The sequence below is a fragment of the Pelophylax lessonae genome (assembly GCF_965119305.1).
Source record: "Pelophylax lessonae genome assembly, chromosome: 10".
Taxonomy (NCBI): domain Eukaryota; kingdom Metazoa; phylum Chordata; class Amphibia; order Anura; family Ranidae; genus Pelophylax; species Pelophylax lessonae.
Window position 1 is genome coordinate 98146156 of NC_138777.1, and position 16905 is coordinate 98163060.

The following is a 16905-nucleotide window of genomic DNA, read 5'->3' on the forward strand; positions in this document are numbered from 1 at the left end:
TCTTAATGGCACCCCAAACGCGGGACGATTTTGCCTGAGATTGTCGAGTGACAAATTGCGGTACAATCGTGGCACAAAACGTGACCGCAAAGGCTTCCTGGCTTTGTGTCAAGATTTGGTACATGAGCTTCTTTTTGAGCGTTTTTGGAGTGGTGGGAGGCCCAGTCAAATAAATGAATGCTGCTCCAAAAAGCTAAAAAAAAAGAGATAAAAAATAAATAAATGAGCGGCTGCAGCTGTTGCTGCAGATTCCTTTAGGTGGGAGTGGAGCCTAAATAACTAACATAACCTCATAAGGGCTTTTGCACACAGGCTGCCCGAGGCCCACTTAGTGTAATGCCTGATGTATTTCCTCCAACCAGGCAGCCCAGGTACAGCGTAAAGCCCAAGGGTCCTTTTGACCACCTACCACAATTGCTAGCTATTACACTTATTGCCTCCCCCCAAAAGACCCTCTGGAAGCTGGACCCTTTTGGCTCAATTTTATTAACCACTTGCAGACCACTTCATGTAGAAGTACAGCGGCAGAATGGCTCTCCTGTGCCTGATCACGTATTTAGTACATGATCTGGCACTTCTGAGTAGGGGGCATGTGTCACAGCATAGCACAGCACAGCACAAGCTTAGTCACAGTACATACCAATTAGTGTGTGCTGGCCAATGATGGACTGCCCGCACCCACCAATTGGCAAGGAGGAAGATAGGACAGGGCTCTGTCGATGTAAACAATACAGAGCTCCGCCCTGTCAGTGGGGATGTGCCAGTTTTTGTTTCCATGCAAAGCAGGAAAAAAAAACCCAGCACATCCCTGAGTAAAATCAGCTTACAGTACATATAAACACTAGTTAGGCACACAATTAACCTTTTGATCACCCTAGATGTTAACCCCCCACCAGCCAGTGTCATTAGTACAGTGACAGTGTATATTTTTTAGCACTGATCACTGTCATAGTGTCACTGGTTCCCACAAAGTGTCAAAAGTGTCAGTCCGTGTCAGATTGCCCGCCATGCTATTGCAGTCCCCCTATAAGTCACTGATCGCCGCCATTACTAGTATAAAAAATAAATAAAAATTCCAGTATATACAGTATACTATAGTTTGTAGATGCTATAATATTTTCGCACACCAATTAATATATACTTATCGGGATATTTTTTTACCGAAAATATGCAGCAGAATACATCTGGGTGTAAATTTATGAAGACATTTTATTTATTTATTTTTAATTTTTATTGGATATATTTTATAACAGAAAGTAAAAAATATTGTTTTTTTTTTCAAAATGTTTTGACATTTTTGTTTATAGCCCAAAAAATCCAAAACCCAGTGGTGATCAAATACGATTAAAAGAAAGCTCTATTTGTGTGGAAAAGATATACATTTAATTTGTGTGCAGTGTTGCATGGCCGGGCAATTGTCAGTTAAAGTAACGCAGTGGCAAAAAGCAAAAAATGGTCTGGTCATAAAGAGGGGTAATTCTTCTGGACGTCAAGTGGTTAAAAATATGGCACACATGGTATCTCAATTCCAACATTTTTACTGATTAACAAGCACTGGGCTACCACCCCAGTTGTGTGGGACACAATAAAAGCATATAAAAATATTGCTTATTACAAGTAATACATGTAGGTAGGAAACTGATATTTATTTATTTTATTTTATTATGGGTACTTATATAGCGTTGATATATTTGTAAATTCACATCAGTCCCTGCCCTCAAGGAGCTTACAATCTAAGGTCCCAATCTAAAGTATCACACACACTCATCATAGGATGAACTGGATGGCCTGGTGTCTTTTTTCAGCCTCACTAACTATGTAACTATATACTATGAAACTATGTCCCTAACTCATATTTACACAGTAGGGTCAATTTAGACAGCAAAAAAAAACTAAGAAAGCTTTTAACTATTGCATTTTCTATCCAACCCTAAACATTTTGGCTTTAGATACACTTTATCCTGAAGAGAAACCAGATAACAGGAGGAAACTGGAGTACCCGGAGGGAACAAGGAGAAGATGCAAACTCCAGGCAGGTAGTGTCATGGTTGAGATTCAAACTAGTGACTCTAGTGCTGCTAGGCAGAAGTGCTAACCACTTAGCCCCTGTGCTGCCACTTAGCCATCATGCATGGGGTTGAGGATGCAGAGCAATTATATTTATTAAACCTTACTCCTGAGAAATTGGAGTTATGCCCAACAACTATATCACACAATATTATTGGAATGTTCAGGAAAAATATATATATTTTTTTAAATCACAAACTTATTTTGAGGAAGGGAAAAAACAGGTCACCTGTTGACGATCATTGCATGATCACAGGAATGATCCTCTTTGGTCATTTCCATAACCATCTCCCCCATCAATATTGTGTCATATTTTTTCAGCATTTACTATATATAACACTTAAGTTGTATATTGTGAGGAGGACCTTCTGGACTTCCTACAAAACATCCTACTCATTCAACTAGAGGATGCAGATAGGAAAATGCTCAATAGTACCCTCACTCTGTAGGAATTACAACAGGTAGTTTCAGCTCTATCAAAAAAGTGATTTCAGTAGAAGTTGAAGTGCTCTTTAAGCACCACACTTAAGTAGAAGTACTAAAGTATTCAACATTTTTTTTACCTAAGAATTGCAAGTAGTTTATTTTAAAATTTACTACTTAAGTACTGAAAGTAAAAGTACAAGTATTGTGTTATGTAGTTATTATAGAAAGTAGTCAAAAGGCCAGGGCTCCCCTCCCATTTTAAATCCCCCTTAGAGCAGGCCAGGGTCCCCCTCCCATTATAGATCCCCTTAGAGCAGGCCAGGGTCCCCCTCCCATTATAGATCCCCTTAGAGCAGGCCAGGGTCCCTCTCCCATTACAGATTCTCCTTAGAGCAGGCCAGGGTCCCCCTCCCATTATAGATCCCCCTTAGAGCAGGCTAGGGTCCCCCTCCCATTATAGATCCCCCTTAGAGCAGGCCAGGGCCCCCCTCCCATTATAGATTCCACTTAGAGCAGGCCAGGGTCCCCCTCCCATTATAGATCCCCCTTAGAGCAGGCCTGGGTCACCCTCCCATTATAGATCCCCCTTAGAGCAGGCCAGGGTCCCCCTCCCATTAAAGATTCCCCTTAGAGCAGGCCAGTGTCCCCCTCCCATTATAGATTCCCCTTAGAGCAGGCCAGTGTCCCCCTCCAATTATAGATTCCCCTTAGAGCAGGCCAGGATCCCCCTCCCATTATAGAGCCCCCTTAGAGCAGGCCAGGGTCCCCCTCCCATTATAGATCCCCCTTAGAGTAGGGCAGGCCAGGGCAGGTCCCTCCCCCCATGGAATAGATTCGATCCCCTTAGTGAGTGACTTGACTTCAAGACAGTTCTTACTTCTCCTACCCCTGCTGAAAGAAGAATATATTCCTACCTCCATCCAATTCTCCCGTGCTGGGCGGCCGCGCTGCACAGTGCCCAGAGACAGTCTAGACAGAGACAGTCTAGTAGTCTAGACTCTAGTAACTCTCTCGCCACCACCACTTCACTTAAGAGTCGAGCGGGAGGCGGGACTCGGGCAGAGCCGAGGGAGGGAAGAGGCGGCGAGGCTCTGCCCCTGAGCCATCGCATCGGGTCGGGGATTGGTCGTGACTTGTGAGTCTCAGAAACAGTGAGCAGTGGTAATGTGGGTTTGGAATGGAATGATTCGTAACATTTTTATAATTGTACCGAGTAACGATGCAGCACATTAAAAAAATATCGGAGTAAAAGTATTAAACTCATCGAAAATATGTACTGAAGTAAAAGTGGAAGTAGTAGAAAAAAATTACACTGTAGTAAAGTACAGATACCGTCTTTTAGTACTTAAGTACAGTAGTGAAGTAGTTCTACTTCGTTACTATACATCTCTGCCTGGGAGTGACGGTCTCCTGATTGAAATCTGTACAACTTTTGGGGAAATCCTACTGCCAGAATTTCTGTAAACCATTAACTCTACAAAAGACCAAGGCTCTTTACCGCGGTCCATCTATGAAACCGTTATCATTATAATTCCTTAGGCGGGGAAGGACCCAGCACTTTTAGACTGCTATAGGCCCATTTCTCCCTTAGCAAATTATATAAAAATTTTGGGCAAAGTACTTTCAATAGGTTAAAACATGTGAAAGTGAGGTGAAAGACTGATGGACATCGGCTGCAGGTGCCAACTCTGATCTTTCAGCAACTCTGATCAATAGGGGTTCATCCACAAATAGGTCCACATGGACTGTGCTAAAACCTTCAGCTCCCAGTATCTAACCCAGAAAATATAGCTATTCATTCATTAGATGCTTGTTGATGATTGTTGGTGGAAAGTTTTGGAAAGATTTAATTTAGGTGCCAATTTTATCACCCGAATGAAGCTATTATACCAAGCAGTGATGGCTCGAATAAGAGTTAATAATGCCCTGTCAGAGCCATTTCCCTATATAGAGGTACTAGGCAAGGATGCCCACTTTCTCATCCATTATTTGCCTTGGCCATTGAGCCACTAGCAGCTGTTATAGATCTATCTGTAGTGGGATTCAAAAGAGGGGATTTAGAAGAAAAAATAGCTTTACACGCAAATGATGCGTTGTTGTTTCTGGGGGATACTTGTGCTTCCCTTGAGAGACTGATGAGCCTAATATAGATATTTGGGACCTTCTCAGGCTTTATTAATTGGAACAAATCCACTCTGCTACCTCTTAATCCAATATCTAGGGAATATGTGTCAAATACAAGGCAGGTCGAATCTGGGCCACCAGGCCATGTCATGTGGTCCGCACACCTCTCCTGCAACTGCGGCACCCCCCTCATCTTCGCCCCCACTTTTTCTCCACAGTTGGCAGCAGAGAGGAAGACAACTCCTCCACCAGATGCTACTGTTTTCTATGCAGCCACGGAGAGGCTCATCTCTGAGTTTATATCTCAGTATATCTCCCTTAATATCCTGCTCTTGATCACCAAATTTAAAAGCAAATCAGAAAATTGGTGTAAACTACCGGTGACAGTTGTGGAAAATGTCAATCTTATCAAAGTGATATTGGACCCTCAATTATTGTATGTATTACAAAATGGCCCCCTTTGGATTCCATTACAAGTGTTTAAAAAATATATTAAGACCATATATTTTGTGCTCCCATTAGGAAATAATGTACTCTGAAAAAAATCAAATTGGAAACGCTGCAAAACCCTAAAGAAGCTGGTGGTTTAGCAGTTCCTAACCCGTATCTTTACTTTTTAGCCATGTAAGACAGCTCTCCCTTATTTAATAATCTCTGGAGCAGTTACACTTGCAGAGTGTAACTGCACCTGCAAAAGTGCACAGTCTATTTGCCTTTAGAAAATTAACCCCCATGCTTGTTATTTATAGCGTGTAGGTGGGGTGCAGCGTGCTGCGGAGGTAATGATTCACACAGGCAGGTGTATTGGAAACCTATATTGAAGTAATGCAGCAACGATTCACAACAAACCCAGGGAGCAGGCTGCCCAACTGGGTGCACTCACGGTTTCCAATAACGTAGGCAGAGCGGGTACCAGCCATACTGACAGTGTCAGTTAAGAGGGGCAGAATGCAGTCTGGCCTTCTTGTGCCCAATTGAGAAGATGTCCAGAAGGGTAGCAACCCTATGCTTTCCTTTCTCCACAGGAACCTTTCCCTATCGCTACTACTATCCCTAACATGCAGGGTACCTTTCCCTGTACTACCCACTCACGTAAAGAAAGGCAAACTCAGGGGCCAGGGTCCTAAATATACTTTTCCACACCTAAGATGGCTGCCAGAGTCACATGAAGGGCCAGCATCCAATCAAGTCGCTGCCCGAATTACCCTGGAAACTGATGAGGAATCATGTTCCTCATGACTTCCTCTGCACTGCTACTGCAGTTGAACTCCACCTTCAATGGAGACATTAGACTGCACCTACCTGTAAGCGTATATGCTTATCTCGAAAAAATGGATTTCTACAGCCCCCCAGTTATGATGAGTGAAAAGAAATGGTGAATGCCTTTCTCCTAATGGAGAATCTAGTGTAAAAACATAGAGGTTGCCCCACTAAATTTTCCAAAATCTGGAATGCTCGGTTGGCAATTCCTGGCCAAACACCTATACAATGTATTTTGGACAGTTACTAGGTTGATCCTTACTTTTGCTTGGATAGGAGGTCATGCGCTTTGCAAATTATTGTACTTTTCTGTCCTATTTCACTTGGGGGTATTGATCCTTAGACAGCTGTGACGCATTATAGGATGTTGTTCCAAGATCCTTATTGTAACCACTTGTAATAGCTGTGATGATGGTTGCTTCCTTTGATGCCTTATTGGCAGAGAGTTTGATGGAAATGTCACATGGGTGCTACATCTTCTATAACTAATTGTATCTCACTGTATGTATCATATGTGATTTGTTCTGTATGGCACACTCCTCCACAATTGTTTTGCTCTATCTGTAATATGGTTGTACTTTGGGCTCTTGACCCTTTTCTCTATTATTGTAAACGTTTTTTGCTTTTTATATAAGCCTGCTGTTTGGGCTCGCCTGTTTTGTCCTTTTATTTTTATAACCCTTATGTAAAAAAAAATGTATCTGAATAAAAATAAAGTGCATTGAAAGCTAAAACTTTTTTTTCCATGTTGTATAGTAGGAAAATGTAAAATCTGTGTCCCATGCATGATTTCCCTTTACTTCTTTCCCGATAGACAAGAAAGTAGGTAAGAGGAAATCTCTCCAAAATAAAGGAAATCCCCTCTTGGACAGTTGTCACCAAAAAAGATATCCCCATTGTAATATTTTTCTGCCGGGTGTTTTTGTTCCGGTGACAACCAAAAATTTTGGATTCTCTATTACTTTCAGTCCTAGTGGCAATGGTCACTAGTACACATAAAGAGGGTGAATCTCCCTAGCATTGACACTGACAGCAATAAAAGCTGTTCTAATGCCCCCCCTCCCCCTCTCTATCCACAACTAATAAAAAAGTTTTATCTTTGGATGCACTTTAATCACTTCAGCCCCGGAAGGTTTTACCCCCTTAATGACCAGGACATGCAACGCTATACCCAAATAAATTTAATGTATTGTTTTTTGATGGTATTTGATCACCTCTGTGATTTTTATTTTTTGCACTATAAGCAAAAAAATAACCACAATTTTGAAAAAAAAAACAATAGTTTTTACTTTCTGCCATAAAACATACCCAATAAAAAAATTTTAAAAATCTTTTCTTTTTATCAAATCCTAATAAGTGTATATTGATTGGTTTGCGCAATAGTTATAGCTCTACAAACTATGGGATACATTTATTGACTTTTTATTTTTTCTAGTGATGGCAGTGATCAGCAATCTTTAGTGGGACTTCGTCATTGCGGCGAACAAATCTGACACTAAGTGGCACTTTTTGGGGACCAGTAACACCAATACAGTGATCAATGCTAAAAAAAAAAATGCACTATTACTGTATAAATGACACCAGCAGAGAAGGGGTTAACACCAGGGGCAATCAATGGGTTAAGTGAGCTCCTAGGGAGTGTTTTGTAACTGTGGGGGGAGTGAATGCAGTAGAGGAAAAGAGAGATCTGTGTTTCATCTTTGCTGAAACACAAGATCTCTCTTTTCCTCCCTGACAGTACAGCGGTATGCCTTGTTTACATAAGCAGACTGCCATTCTGTCATTCTGCCAAACAATCAGCAGGTCCCGCTAATTAGCTAACCTGCTAATTGGCTCCTGCTGTGTCCAATCACAGTGGGAGCGGTGCAGTCGGGCCGCCTTGCGCATATATACTAAAATTCAACTCATGTTTTTAGATTTAACGTGGAGCTCCACCCAAAAAGGGAAGTTCCACTTTAAGCATTCCTCCCCCCAAATATGCAACATTTGGCAGGTCATTTTTTTTTTTTTGTGGGGGGGGGGGGGGGGGGACAGGTACCTAGTTTTGACAGGCATGTGCTCCCACTTTTCCTCTCCCCCTCCCTCCTTGCAATCTTCTGGGACACATCATAGGTCCCAAAAGATTGCCTGACCAGGTGCCCACACTTGCAATGCCAGTGCCGGGGAGAGCAGAGGGAGAGAAGTGAGGCTTAGGCCGGCTACATCACTGGACCATAGGACAGGTGAGTGTGTGTTTATTAAAAGTCAGCAACTACACTTTTTGTAGCTGCTAACTTTTAATAAACACAAAAAATTTGTGAAACTCCGCTTTAAAGCACAACTTCAGGAATTAAAAAAAAAATCTACCCTTCTGTGCTCCAGCTCCACCAGCACTGAAAGCTAACTTAGCCTAACCCCCACTCCGGCCAACTTTGACACTGCCCTCATCTCCCTGAAACTCAGGTCTGTAGGTGATCCCTCATCATCATATACTGTACAACACACGGAAATTAACCATGCATTGTAAGTGATGGGGATGGGCATGTTACTGCTTCATAGTGAAGAGTCTTTGGGTAGACTGGTTGCACCACTGGGCGACCCTGCTGGAGAGAAGAACCGGGTAAGCAATTCTCATTATTATGGCACACCTAGACACAATGAGCATTGTGTCTAGGTGTGCCATAATAATGAGAATTGCTTACCCTGTTCTTCACTCCAGCAGGGTCGCCCAGTCCGGCCAACTTTGACACTGCCCTCATCTCCCTGAAACTCAGGTCTGTAGGTGATCCCTCATCATCATATACTGTACAACACACGGAAATTAACCATGCATTGTAAGTGATGGGGATGGGCATGTTACTGCTGCATAGTGAAGAGTCTTTGGGTAGACTGGTTGCACCACTGGGCGACCCTGCTGGAGTGAAGAACAGGGTAAGCAATTCTCATTATTATGGCACACCTAGACACAATGAGCATTTTATTCTTGTAGTGCAGAGTGCCCAAATGCAAGGGTAGATTATTTCTAATTCCTAGAGTTGGGCTTTAAGACACTCTTATATTTCAAAAACATAACAATTTAGACCCAGTTTGGTTTAGTTACATTAAAGATGTTTTAAAAGATGTCATGTAAAGGGTCTTTTAGATTTCACATGGTTATGGTTTTGGAAAGTAGGGAAAATGGTATGTGTGTTCTCATACATCTGTGCATTAGTATGCATATATTAACTATAGTATTATTTTGAACTGCTTCTTCTGGCTCAAAGCATTTGTGTTTTTTTTTTTTTGTTTTTTTTTTTTTTTTACTGTGATTTATTATTACAGATTCTGTTGTAGTTCTAGAATGCGTAGTTTGTTAGTATAAGTGCATGTGAATGGACTTAATGCTTAATGGGGTGATACTGCTTTAGACACAATAATGGCTCAAACACTCAGAAATCTGATGTAAGGCCTAAGGCTAGCCACAGATCGGCTGATTTAGGTATGGTTCTATGAACACAAATTACATTGTGAAATTTTAAGATTTGAGTTTCTGCATTTCTGCATAGGCACCATAAGCTGTAGTCTAGGACAGCTGAGCTTCTAGGAACAGCACACAGCAGTAAACCTTTTATCATGTTCTTGAATGTTAGTGACACATTCCTTTGTAAGGTAAATGGTTGAAGGCTGCCACCCTTCTGCCCAGTATAATCCATCTGGTGCCCTCATTGTTGTTTTCCTTGCATAGACACCTAGTAAAATACATGCAGAGTATGGTGACGTGGCTTAACTTTCCAGCAATTGGTTCTATAGGTACTGACAATAGGTGTAGGACAAACTGTCTCTTTCAGCCTCTCTTTCCCAACCTGGATGTGCTTTAAATGGGTATGACATCTGATCTTCTTAGTCTGATTGTAAGTTGAACCACTTGACTGTGTTAGGAGTGGGCTGCAAAATTTGTCTTAGGGAAGCAGAAAGTATAAAGCCCCTAAGCACAAAATAATTCCGGACAACAGATAAAATCGGAGATATCAATTAAAATAATTTTCCAGTGATAGATAGATAGACAGATAGATAGATAGATAGATACATTTTTCTTGTTTAATAAAATATTTATGTAAATATTAGTTAATAAAATATACAGTAGTAGTACTCTGCATGCTGTAAATCATATCCTTTAATTCACAGAAAGATACATACTACTGGCTATTAATATAATTGAGACTAGCTCGCAATATAACGAACAAAAACATAAAAAAAAAAAAAAACAGAGAACAAATGTGTAAGAAAAAAATATAAAATGTCTTACCTGGGTAATGATAGTAGAGGAGTACTCACTGTCATCATAGACCCATCCGTCTATACATGGCTCTATTTCTGCATCACTTGTGTTACTTGAAGAGGTGACATTGAACCTATGGAATTGAGGACTGGTATAGCGGAAGCATCTAGAGGGTTTTCCATTAGCCTCAACTGGAATAAAGGCTTCCACCCAAACCCCAGTAAAATTGCCACCCTCCCAGGAATCATTGAGTCTACAGCGATGTTTTGGAATTGCTGCAGTGAAATTCTGCAAGAGATTATGGCTGGCTAGCATGAACACAGGCAGGGATAGAAGGATGACATGTATTATCTGGAAACGTCCCATGCCCCCTATTCTCATCAGGATCTCTTGAAATGCCATGACTGCTCATAGTCCATACACTGACTACTAGGAAGACTGGAAGTTGGTTTTCAGCATCATAGCCAACACACCACAAGCTTTATGATGGTTGAGGGTAGTGTGAACGCTGCGAATAACTGTGAGACTTTAGTCCTATTTAAGAGTAGATGGCATCGCTGTGTGTTAAACTTTTACTTGTATAATGAAGCATTAACTTGTAAAATACAAGAAATTAAGTATAAAGGGCAATGCTAGATGTACCACTCATGTTTGATTATGAAACATAAAAGTATCCTATGGACTTATGTAATATGTTTTCTCAATTCAGATGAAATATTCTGAAAGAAAATAGTAAATAGCACCGAGGAAATTTTTTTTTAACCTGATGTACCTGCCTGCCTAGTTTATACTTGTTTGGAAATATCACAAGAGGCCAAGTTTTGCTGATGTTTAGTGATCTTTTGCTCAGATGGTTGAGTTTTCTTTAACCAAAAAAATAAGTCACTCAAGAGAACCAGAGGTTCCAAAAAAGGTACCAAGGACAAGACAGAGCAGTTCTACCTTTACAGTGATCTGCTTTTCTTAACATTTTAATCCATGTAATTAGGGGGAACAGGTATAATCACTTTCAAACTGTTTGAACCAATTGTATCTAGTCTGTGGGTGATGAAAAAAAGCTGTCCAAAGAGCAATTCATTTTTCAGAACTGTGGTAAAACATGTCCCTGATGTCTTATATGTCTTGGATACCCCAGCAGATATCCCCGCTATTGGGAGCGTGAGGCAGACTTTGGCTCCAGCTCCTTTCCTTGCTTCTCCATCCTGCCCACAGCCTTGTTGTGGGCAGGACGGAGAAGAAAGGAAAGGGCAACCCCTCAGCACTGTTTGGCACTGTGGGCATGGCCCACTTAAGGCATCCTTGTTTCTAGGCAGTCTGTTGGCTTTGTATGCCTGGTCATCCTTGCATTGATTAGTTTCTGCTTCCTGGCTCCTTTGTTGTTATGTCCTGCTATGTTACCTGTCATTGGATTTCTTGTTGCTGACCTCTCCCTTGTACCTGGAATACTCTGATCTGCCACTTGAACTTAACCTCAGATTGTTTACTGGACTACACTTGCTTTCTATCTGCCCTGACTCCAGAACTGTATATTGGATTATGCGTTTTTGCTATCTGCCCTGACCTGAGGCTGGTTTTTGGGCTACGATTGCCCGCTACCAGGCCTGACCTTGCACTGTCTAAGGAATCTACTACCAGTCACTGTCTTACCAGTCTCAAAACTACAAGTAACCTTCCTTGCCTTATTCATTCAGCCCTGGTGCCATTTGACCAGGAACTTTAGCATCATAGTCTAAAATCTGGTGGCAACAAAATACTGGTAGGCCTACATTCCATAAGAGAACAGATGCTGCTAAGGGTAGAAACACCAACCAGCTATAGTTCCTAACTTATACATAAGACTGTGTCCCCCTTCAGAGCCGAGCCTCCCTAATGCGCATGTGCGTCCCGATGTCATGATTACCATGACAGCAGCGGACGCTATGCATCCAGAGGCGTACCGCTCTTCACACAGGCGGCCTACGTGGCACGCTGTGATTGGCTCCCGCTGCGCACTGCTCTGCAACAAAGACGCTCTGCCACGCTTGTTAAAGGAGGGATCGGGACGCATCTTAGCGATGTGCCCGATCGGCCTGCACAAACCAGCACCTATCTATATCAATAAGTCCCCAAGGTATTGTAACCCCAATATTTACTGTATTAGTGCTGTCTTGTAATGTTATTGATGTTTATTATGGTTATAATAGGCGGGAAAATGATGTCATCTGAGGTGGGTGTCACCTAACTGCACTGCTTTCTATTGGTGGTATGTTCTCATATATTCTCTGCTCACAAATTGCACTGTATCACATGCCTGACGAAGGGGTCCTGTGCGGCTCCGAAACATTGCACTATATTTTTCTGATGTGCTCTTATCTTGAATAAAGTTTTTGGACTGCTTTTGCAAGATGCTTGGTGTGCTGGCGAATATGTATCTACTTGTAACTAATCCAGTTGCCAACTGGTGATCGCTTCAGCACCCAGTACATACGAGCCTACAAACCAGGAAGGTGTGCAATAGGAATATGAACTATAATGTGTATTACACCTGCCTATACTTCCCAATTTTGATTCTCTCCACCAGGGAGTTTTTATTGTTTCTTCCACCTTTTCTTTCTCTAGCTCCTCCTAATAAATCCTGCATATAAAATAAATTGAAAGTCAAACAGGAAGCGTGGGACCCTCTCATTATGGGCACATCAGATGTGCAGACTAAAAAACTCAAGTATATATCATAGGTAAAAAGGCGCTGGTAATCTTAATATATCACGTGTTATAAAAATTAATAGGTGATTTAAAGTGTAATATATGTGATTAAAAATTGCTACAAATATATATATGATCTACTATTGGTGCAATTAGCAAAGAAAAGTGCATACCAGTGCAATTTCAATTCAGAAGTGTTTGTGCTTCTCAAAGTAAATTAATCCACAAAGGTGTGGATCAGTGAACCAATAAATAGATATATAAAGAATTCCATACAAAAATCACATAAGAATATATAAAAAAATATAAATATATAAATGTGCTCCAAGTAGTGTTTAAAAGTCCAGGCAATAGCATGCAATCAAAATTGTGCTTGGTGGATTCTTATTAATCCCTTCACAGTGCTCCAGGTGCTGGGATGTGACAACCGTCAATTAAGAAGTGCTTGTGCTTCTCAAAGTAAATTAATCCACAAAGGTGTGGATCAGTGAACCAATAAATAAACATATAAAGAATTCCATACAAAAATCACATAAGGATATATAAAAAAATCACATAAGAATATATAAAAAAGTATAAATATAAAAATGTGCTCCAAGTAGTGTTTAAAAGTCCAAGCAATAGCATGCAATCAAAATTGTGCTTGGTGAATTCTTATTAATCCATTCACAGTGCTCCAGGTGCTGGGATGTGACAACCGTGGCCTCTTACCAGCTAGCAGCAGGTCACAAGGACCCCCAACGCCTGTGATCCCTTTATTGGGTGGATCAGACCTCTCCTCGATTGCTTGGATCTCTGGCTCCTATATTACTCGAGTTGGACCATGTAGTCCCCCCATACACATAAAGATATAGAAGAACAAATAGCCTCCAATAGTGAAATACTGTTTTATTCTCCAAAAAACATACACTATAAGGTGACAATTAGCCTCTTACTATTTGTTGTGCCCTCCTGGCACTGGGCAATTCGGCAGTACAAAATCGTTTTTTTGGGTCTTAGGAAGATATTCTCCGGGGATCTGCAGCACCCTGTATCTCCTTTCCCCCTTTCTTTGTATTTCGGCGGTGGATGTGTATCCCAGCCTCTGTTCCGAATGCCTCTGTGTGTTACTTCCGGGTTAGCATTGACCACAATGCATTTCGCTTAACGAGCGTCCTCAGGCAGTCTATGCTGGCCCTGTCAGTCACATCTTAAGTATCGCTATCTCTATTATGATTGGCCGGTGTTTAATTTTGCTTTTGTAGCGCCATTCATTTATTTTTATTGACATTAAGTGCCGATCTGTATATTTAACAGGATGGTATCGATTTATTACGTGACCCTTTTATTTTATCTGTATTTGACATTTGCTGCAAATCGCCCGGGTATATTCCTATTCCCCGCATTATACAAACAGCAATTCACATCCAATAATTCTTAAAAACACATAATGTATTTCCCACAATTATAAAACTATTTATATCTAGTATTAAATCTTTATTAATAAAACATTATAAATTAAAATTGAAATTAGACATTATAAAATAAAAAAATAAAAAAATATATATCTTTAATTGACGCCATCTAGTGGTCATCTAATTTTTCCTACATTCTTTTTAGTGTAATTCGGGACTATAACTCCATCTAGTGGCCATATATAGGAACAATTATTTTTTATTTTATCATTCTTATGGACATAGATATTAATTTATAGGGACATATGCTTATTAAAAGGTACAGTGTACATTATAAATTTTTTAAAATAATATTATCTATATAAAAATCCATAATTTGTAATTAAAAAATATATATATAAAATGGATATATAAAATATAAATATGAGATATATTATCTAAAGGCAAGGGATATAATCAATTAAATTCCTAAAAATTATTTAAAAAGCAATTAAGGTCTATGTCTGCATTTAACCCCATGGGTTTTAATGTTTTTAGTCTATGGATCCATGCGGTTTCGTTCTGCGATATCATTTTTCGCATATCTGAGCCTCTCCAATGACTGAATATTTTGTCAATTCCACAGAACCAAAGGAGGGAGGGATCTTGGTTGTGGAAAATTCTGAAGTGATTGGACAGGCTGTGCTTTTTGAAGCCTTTCTTTATGTTATCGACATGTTCTCCTATCCTAATTGCTAAAGTGCGGGTCGTGCGTCCGATGTATTTTAATCCGCAAGGGCAAGTACACATGTATGTAACAAATCTAGTGTCGCAGGTGATGAATTTTTTAATCTCAAATTCCCGATTATCCGCGGAGAAGAACTTGTGTTCAATCCTTTTCTTAAATCTGCTTGTCCTGCATGCTTTACATCTTCTGCACCTATAGAAGCCATTTTTTGCGAAAAACATTTGTGGTTTTTTTGGTGGGTCTGGAACATTTTTTGATAGGATATTCCGTAGTCCCGGGGCTCTTTTATAAATAAATTTTGGATTCTTTGGGAGGAGTGTTTTTAAAGTGTCATCCCTTAATAGGATGTGCCAATTTTTCTTTATGCATTTTTCAACCTCTTTGTATTGGGTGTTGAATCCCGTAATAAAAGCTAGTTCAAAGTTTGGGTTTTCTTTCTTCTTTTTCTTCTTATTCTTTAGGAGGTCTTCTCTCTTCAATTCGGATATTTTCTTTTGTGTGATTCTCAGGTCTTTCTCTTTGTATCCCTTTTCTCTGAATCTTTCTATTAATTTATCTGTCTGTGTATTGTAGTCTTTTAAATCTGTACAATTCCTTCTAATTCGGGTGAATTGCCCTTTTGGTATCGCTTGTATCCAAGCCGGGTGATGGCAACTCCTCTTAGAGATGTAGCCATTAGTATCCACCTTTTTAAAGAAGGTTCTGGTGTTTAAAGTGCCGTTGTGCTTAAAGATCTCCAAGTCGAGAAATTGCACTGTATTTTTGTCCATATTACCTGTAAATTTGATCTGATATTTGTTTTTATTCATTTTCTTGAAGAAATGTTCCAGGGATTCTTGCGATCCTTCCCACACAACCAAGATATCATCAAGATATCGGCGGTAATACTTCAGTTGTTGTGGAAGATTTGAGTAGATATCCTCCTCTTCCCATTTGGCTAAAAATATATTTGCTACGCTGGGAGCATAACGTGCTCCCATAGCTACACCCTTTATTTGGTTATAGTACTCATTCTTATACCAAAAATGATGATTTGACATAGCCATATTCAGGCCTTCCAATAGGAAATCTCTTTGTGGTTCCTTTAAATTGGTGTATTTTTCTAAGGCCCATTTGATAGCCCTTGATGCATCCTTCTGTCTGATGTTCGTATATAATGATTCCACATCGATCGATGCCAATATTGTATTTTCGGTGATATTTATGTCCACTAGTGAGGTTAATGTTTCCTTGGTATCCTTTAAAAAGGATTTTCCAATAGCAGCTATAGGCTGAAAAAATGTATCCAAATATTCACCCATCCTAGCATATAAAGATTCTATGCCACTGATTATGGGTCTTCCCGGTGGCTGCTGTAGATTTTTATGAATCTTGGGGATTTGATATATCACCGGCATACGAGGGGCTTTAATATTCAGGTATTTTCCTTCTTTTTTGTTCAGGAGGCCCTTTTTCATCCCTTTATTAATCCACTGTATCATTTTGGCTTTCAATTTATTTGTAGGATTTCCAGGTAATTTAACATATGTATCTTCATCATTTACAATACGATCCAGTTCCTTGATATAATCTTCTTTTTTGAGAATCACTAGACCCCCTCCTTTATCAGCTGCTCTAATAATGATATTCTTCTTTTCTTCCAAACTTCTGATGGCTTCCCAAACTTCCTTTGTATTTTTAGTTGGCTTCCTTTTCATCATCTGTACCTCTTTTTGAACAATATTCCTGAACACTTGGATATATTGGTAGGTACTGGATTAAGGATTAAAAACTGATTTATTCCGAAGTTGGGTATGTTGGTATTCTGTTTCTTCCTCTCCTCCTATCCCTTTCTTGTGTTGTTCCGCAAAAAATTTCTTAATATTAAGTTTTCGTGTAAACTTTTCTAGATCGATAAAAGTCTCAAAATGATCTAGAGATTTAGCAGGGGCAAATTTCAGTCCCTCTTGTAATATTTTCAATTCTGATGGTGTAAGTTCCACCCCTGC

At 40.0% G+C, this 16905-nt stretch overlaps 1 protein-coding gene across 1 annotated transcript in view; it reads right to left on the reverse strand.

The window, feature by feature from the left end:
- Positions 1-10627, reverse strand: part of LOC309565902 (solute carrier family 22 member 6-B-like) — a 93099-nt gene extending 82472 nt beyond the window's left edge. The window contains exon 1 of the mRNA XM_082270925.1: positions 10142-10627. Within this exon, the coding sequence (XP_082127051.1) occupies positions 10142-10516 (375 nt within the window). The 5' untranslated portion in view covers positions 10517-10627. The remainder of the gene's footprint in view (positions 1-10141) is intronic.
- Between the last annotated feature and the right edge of the window lie 6278 nt (positions 10628-16905).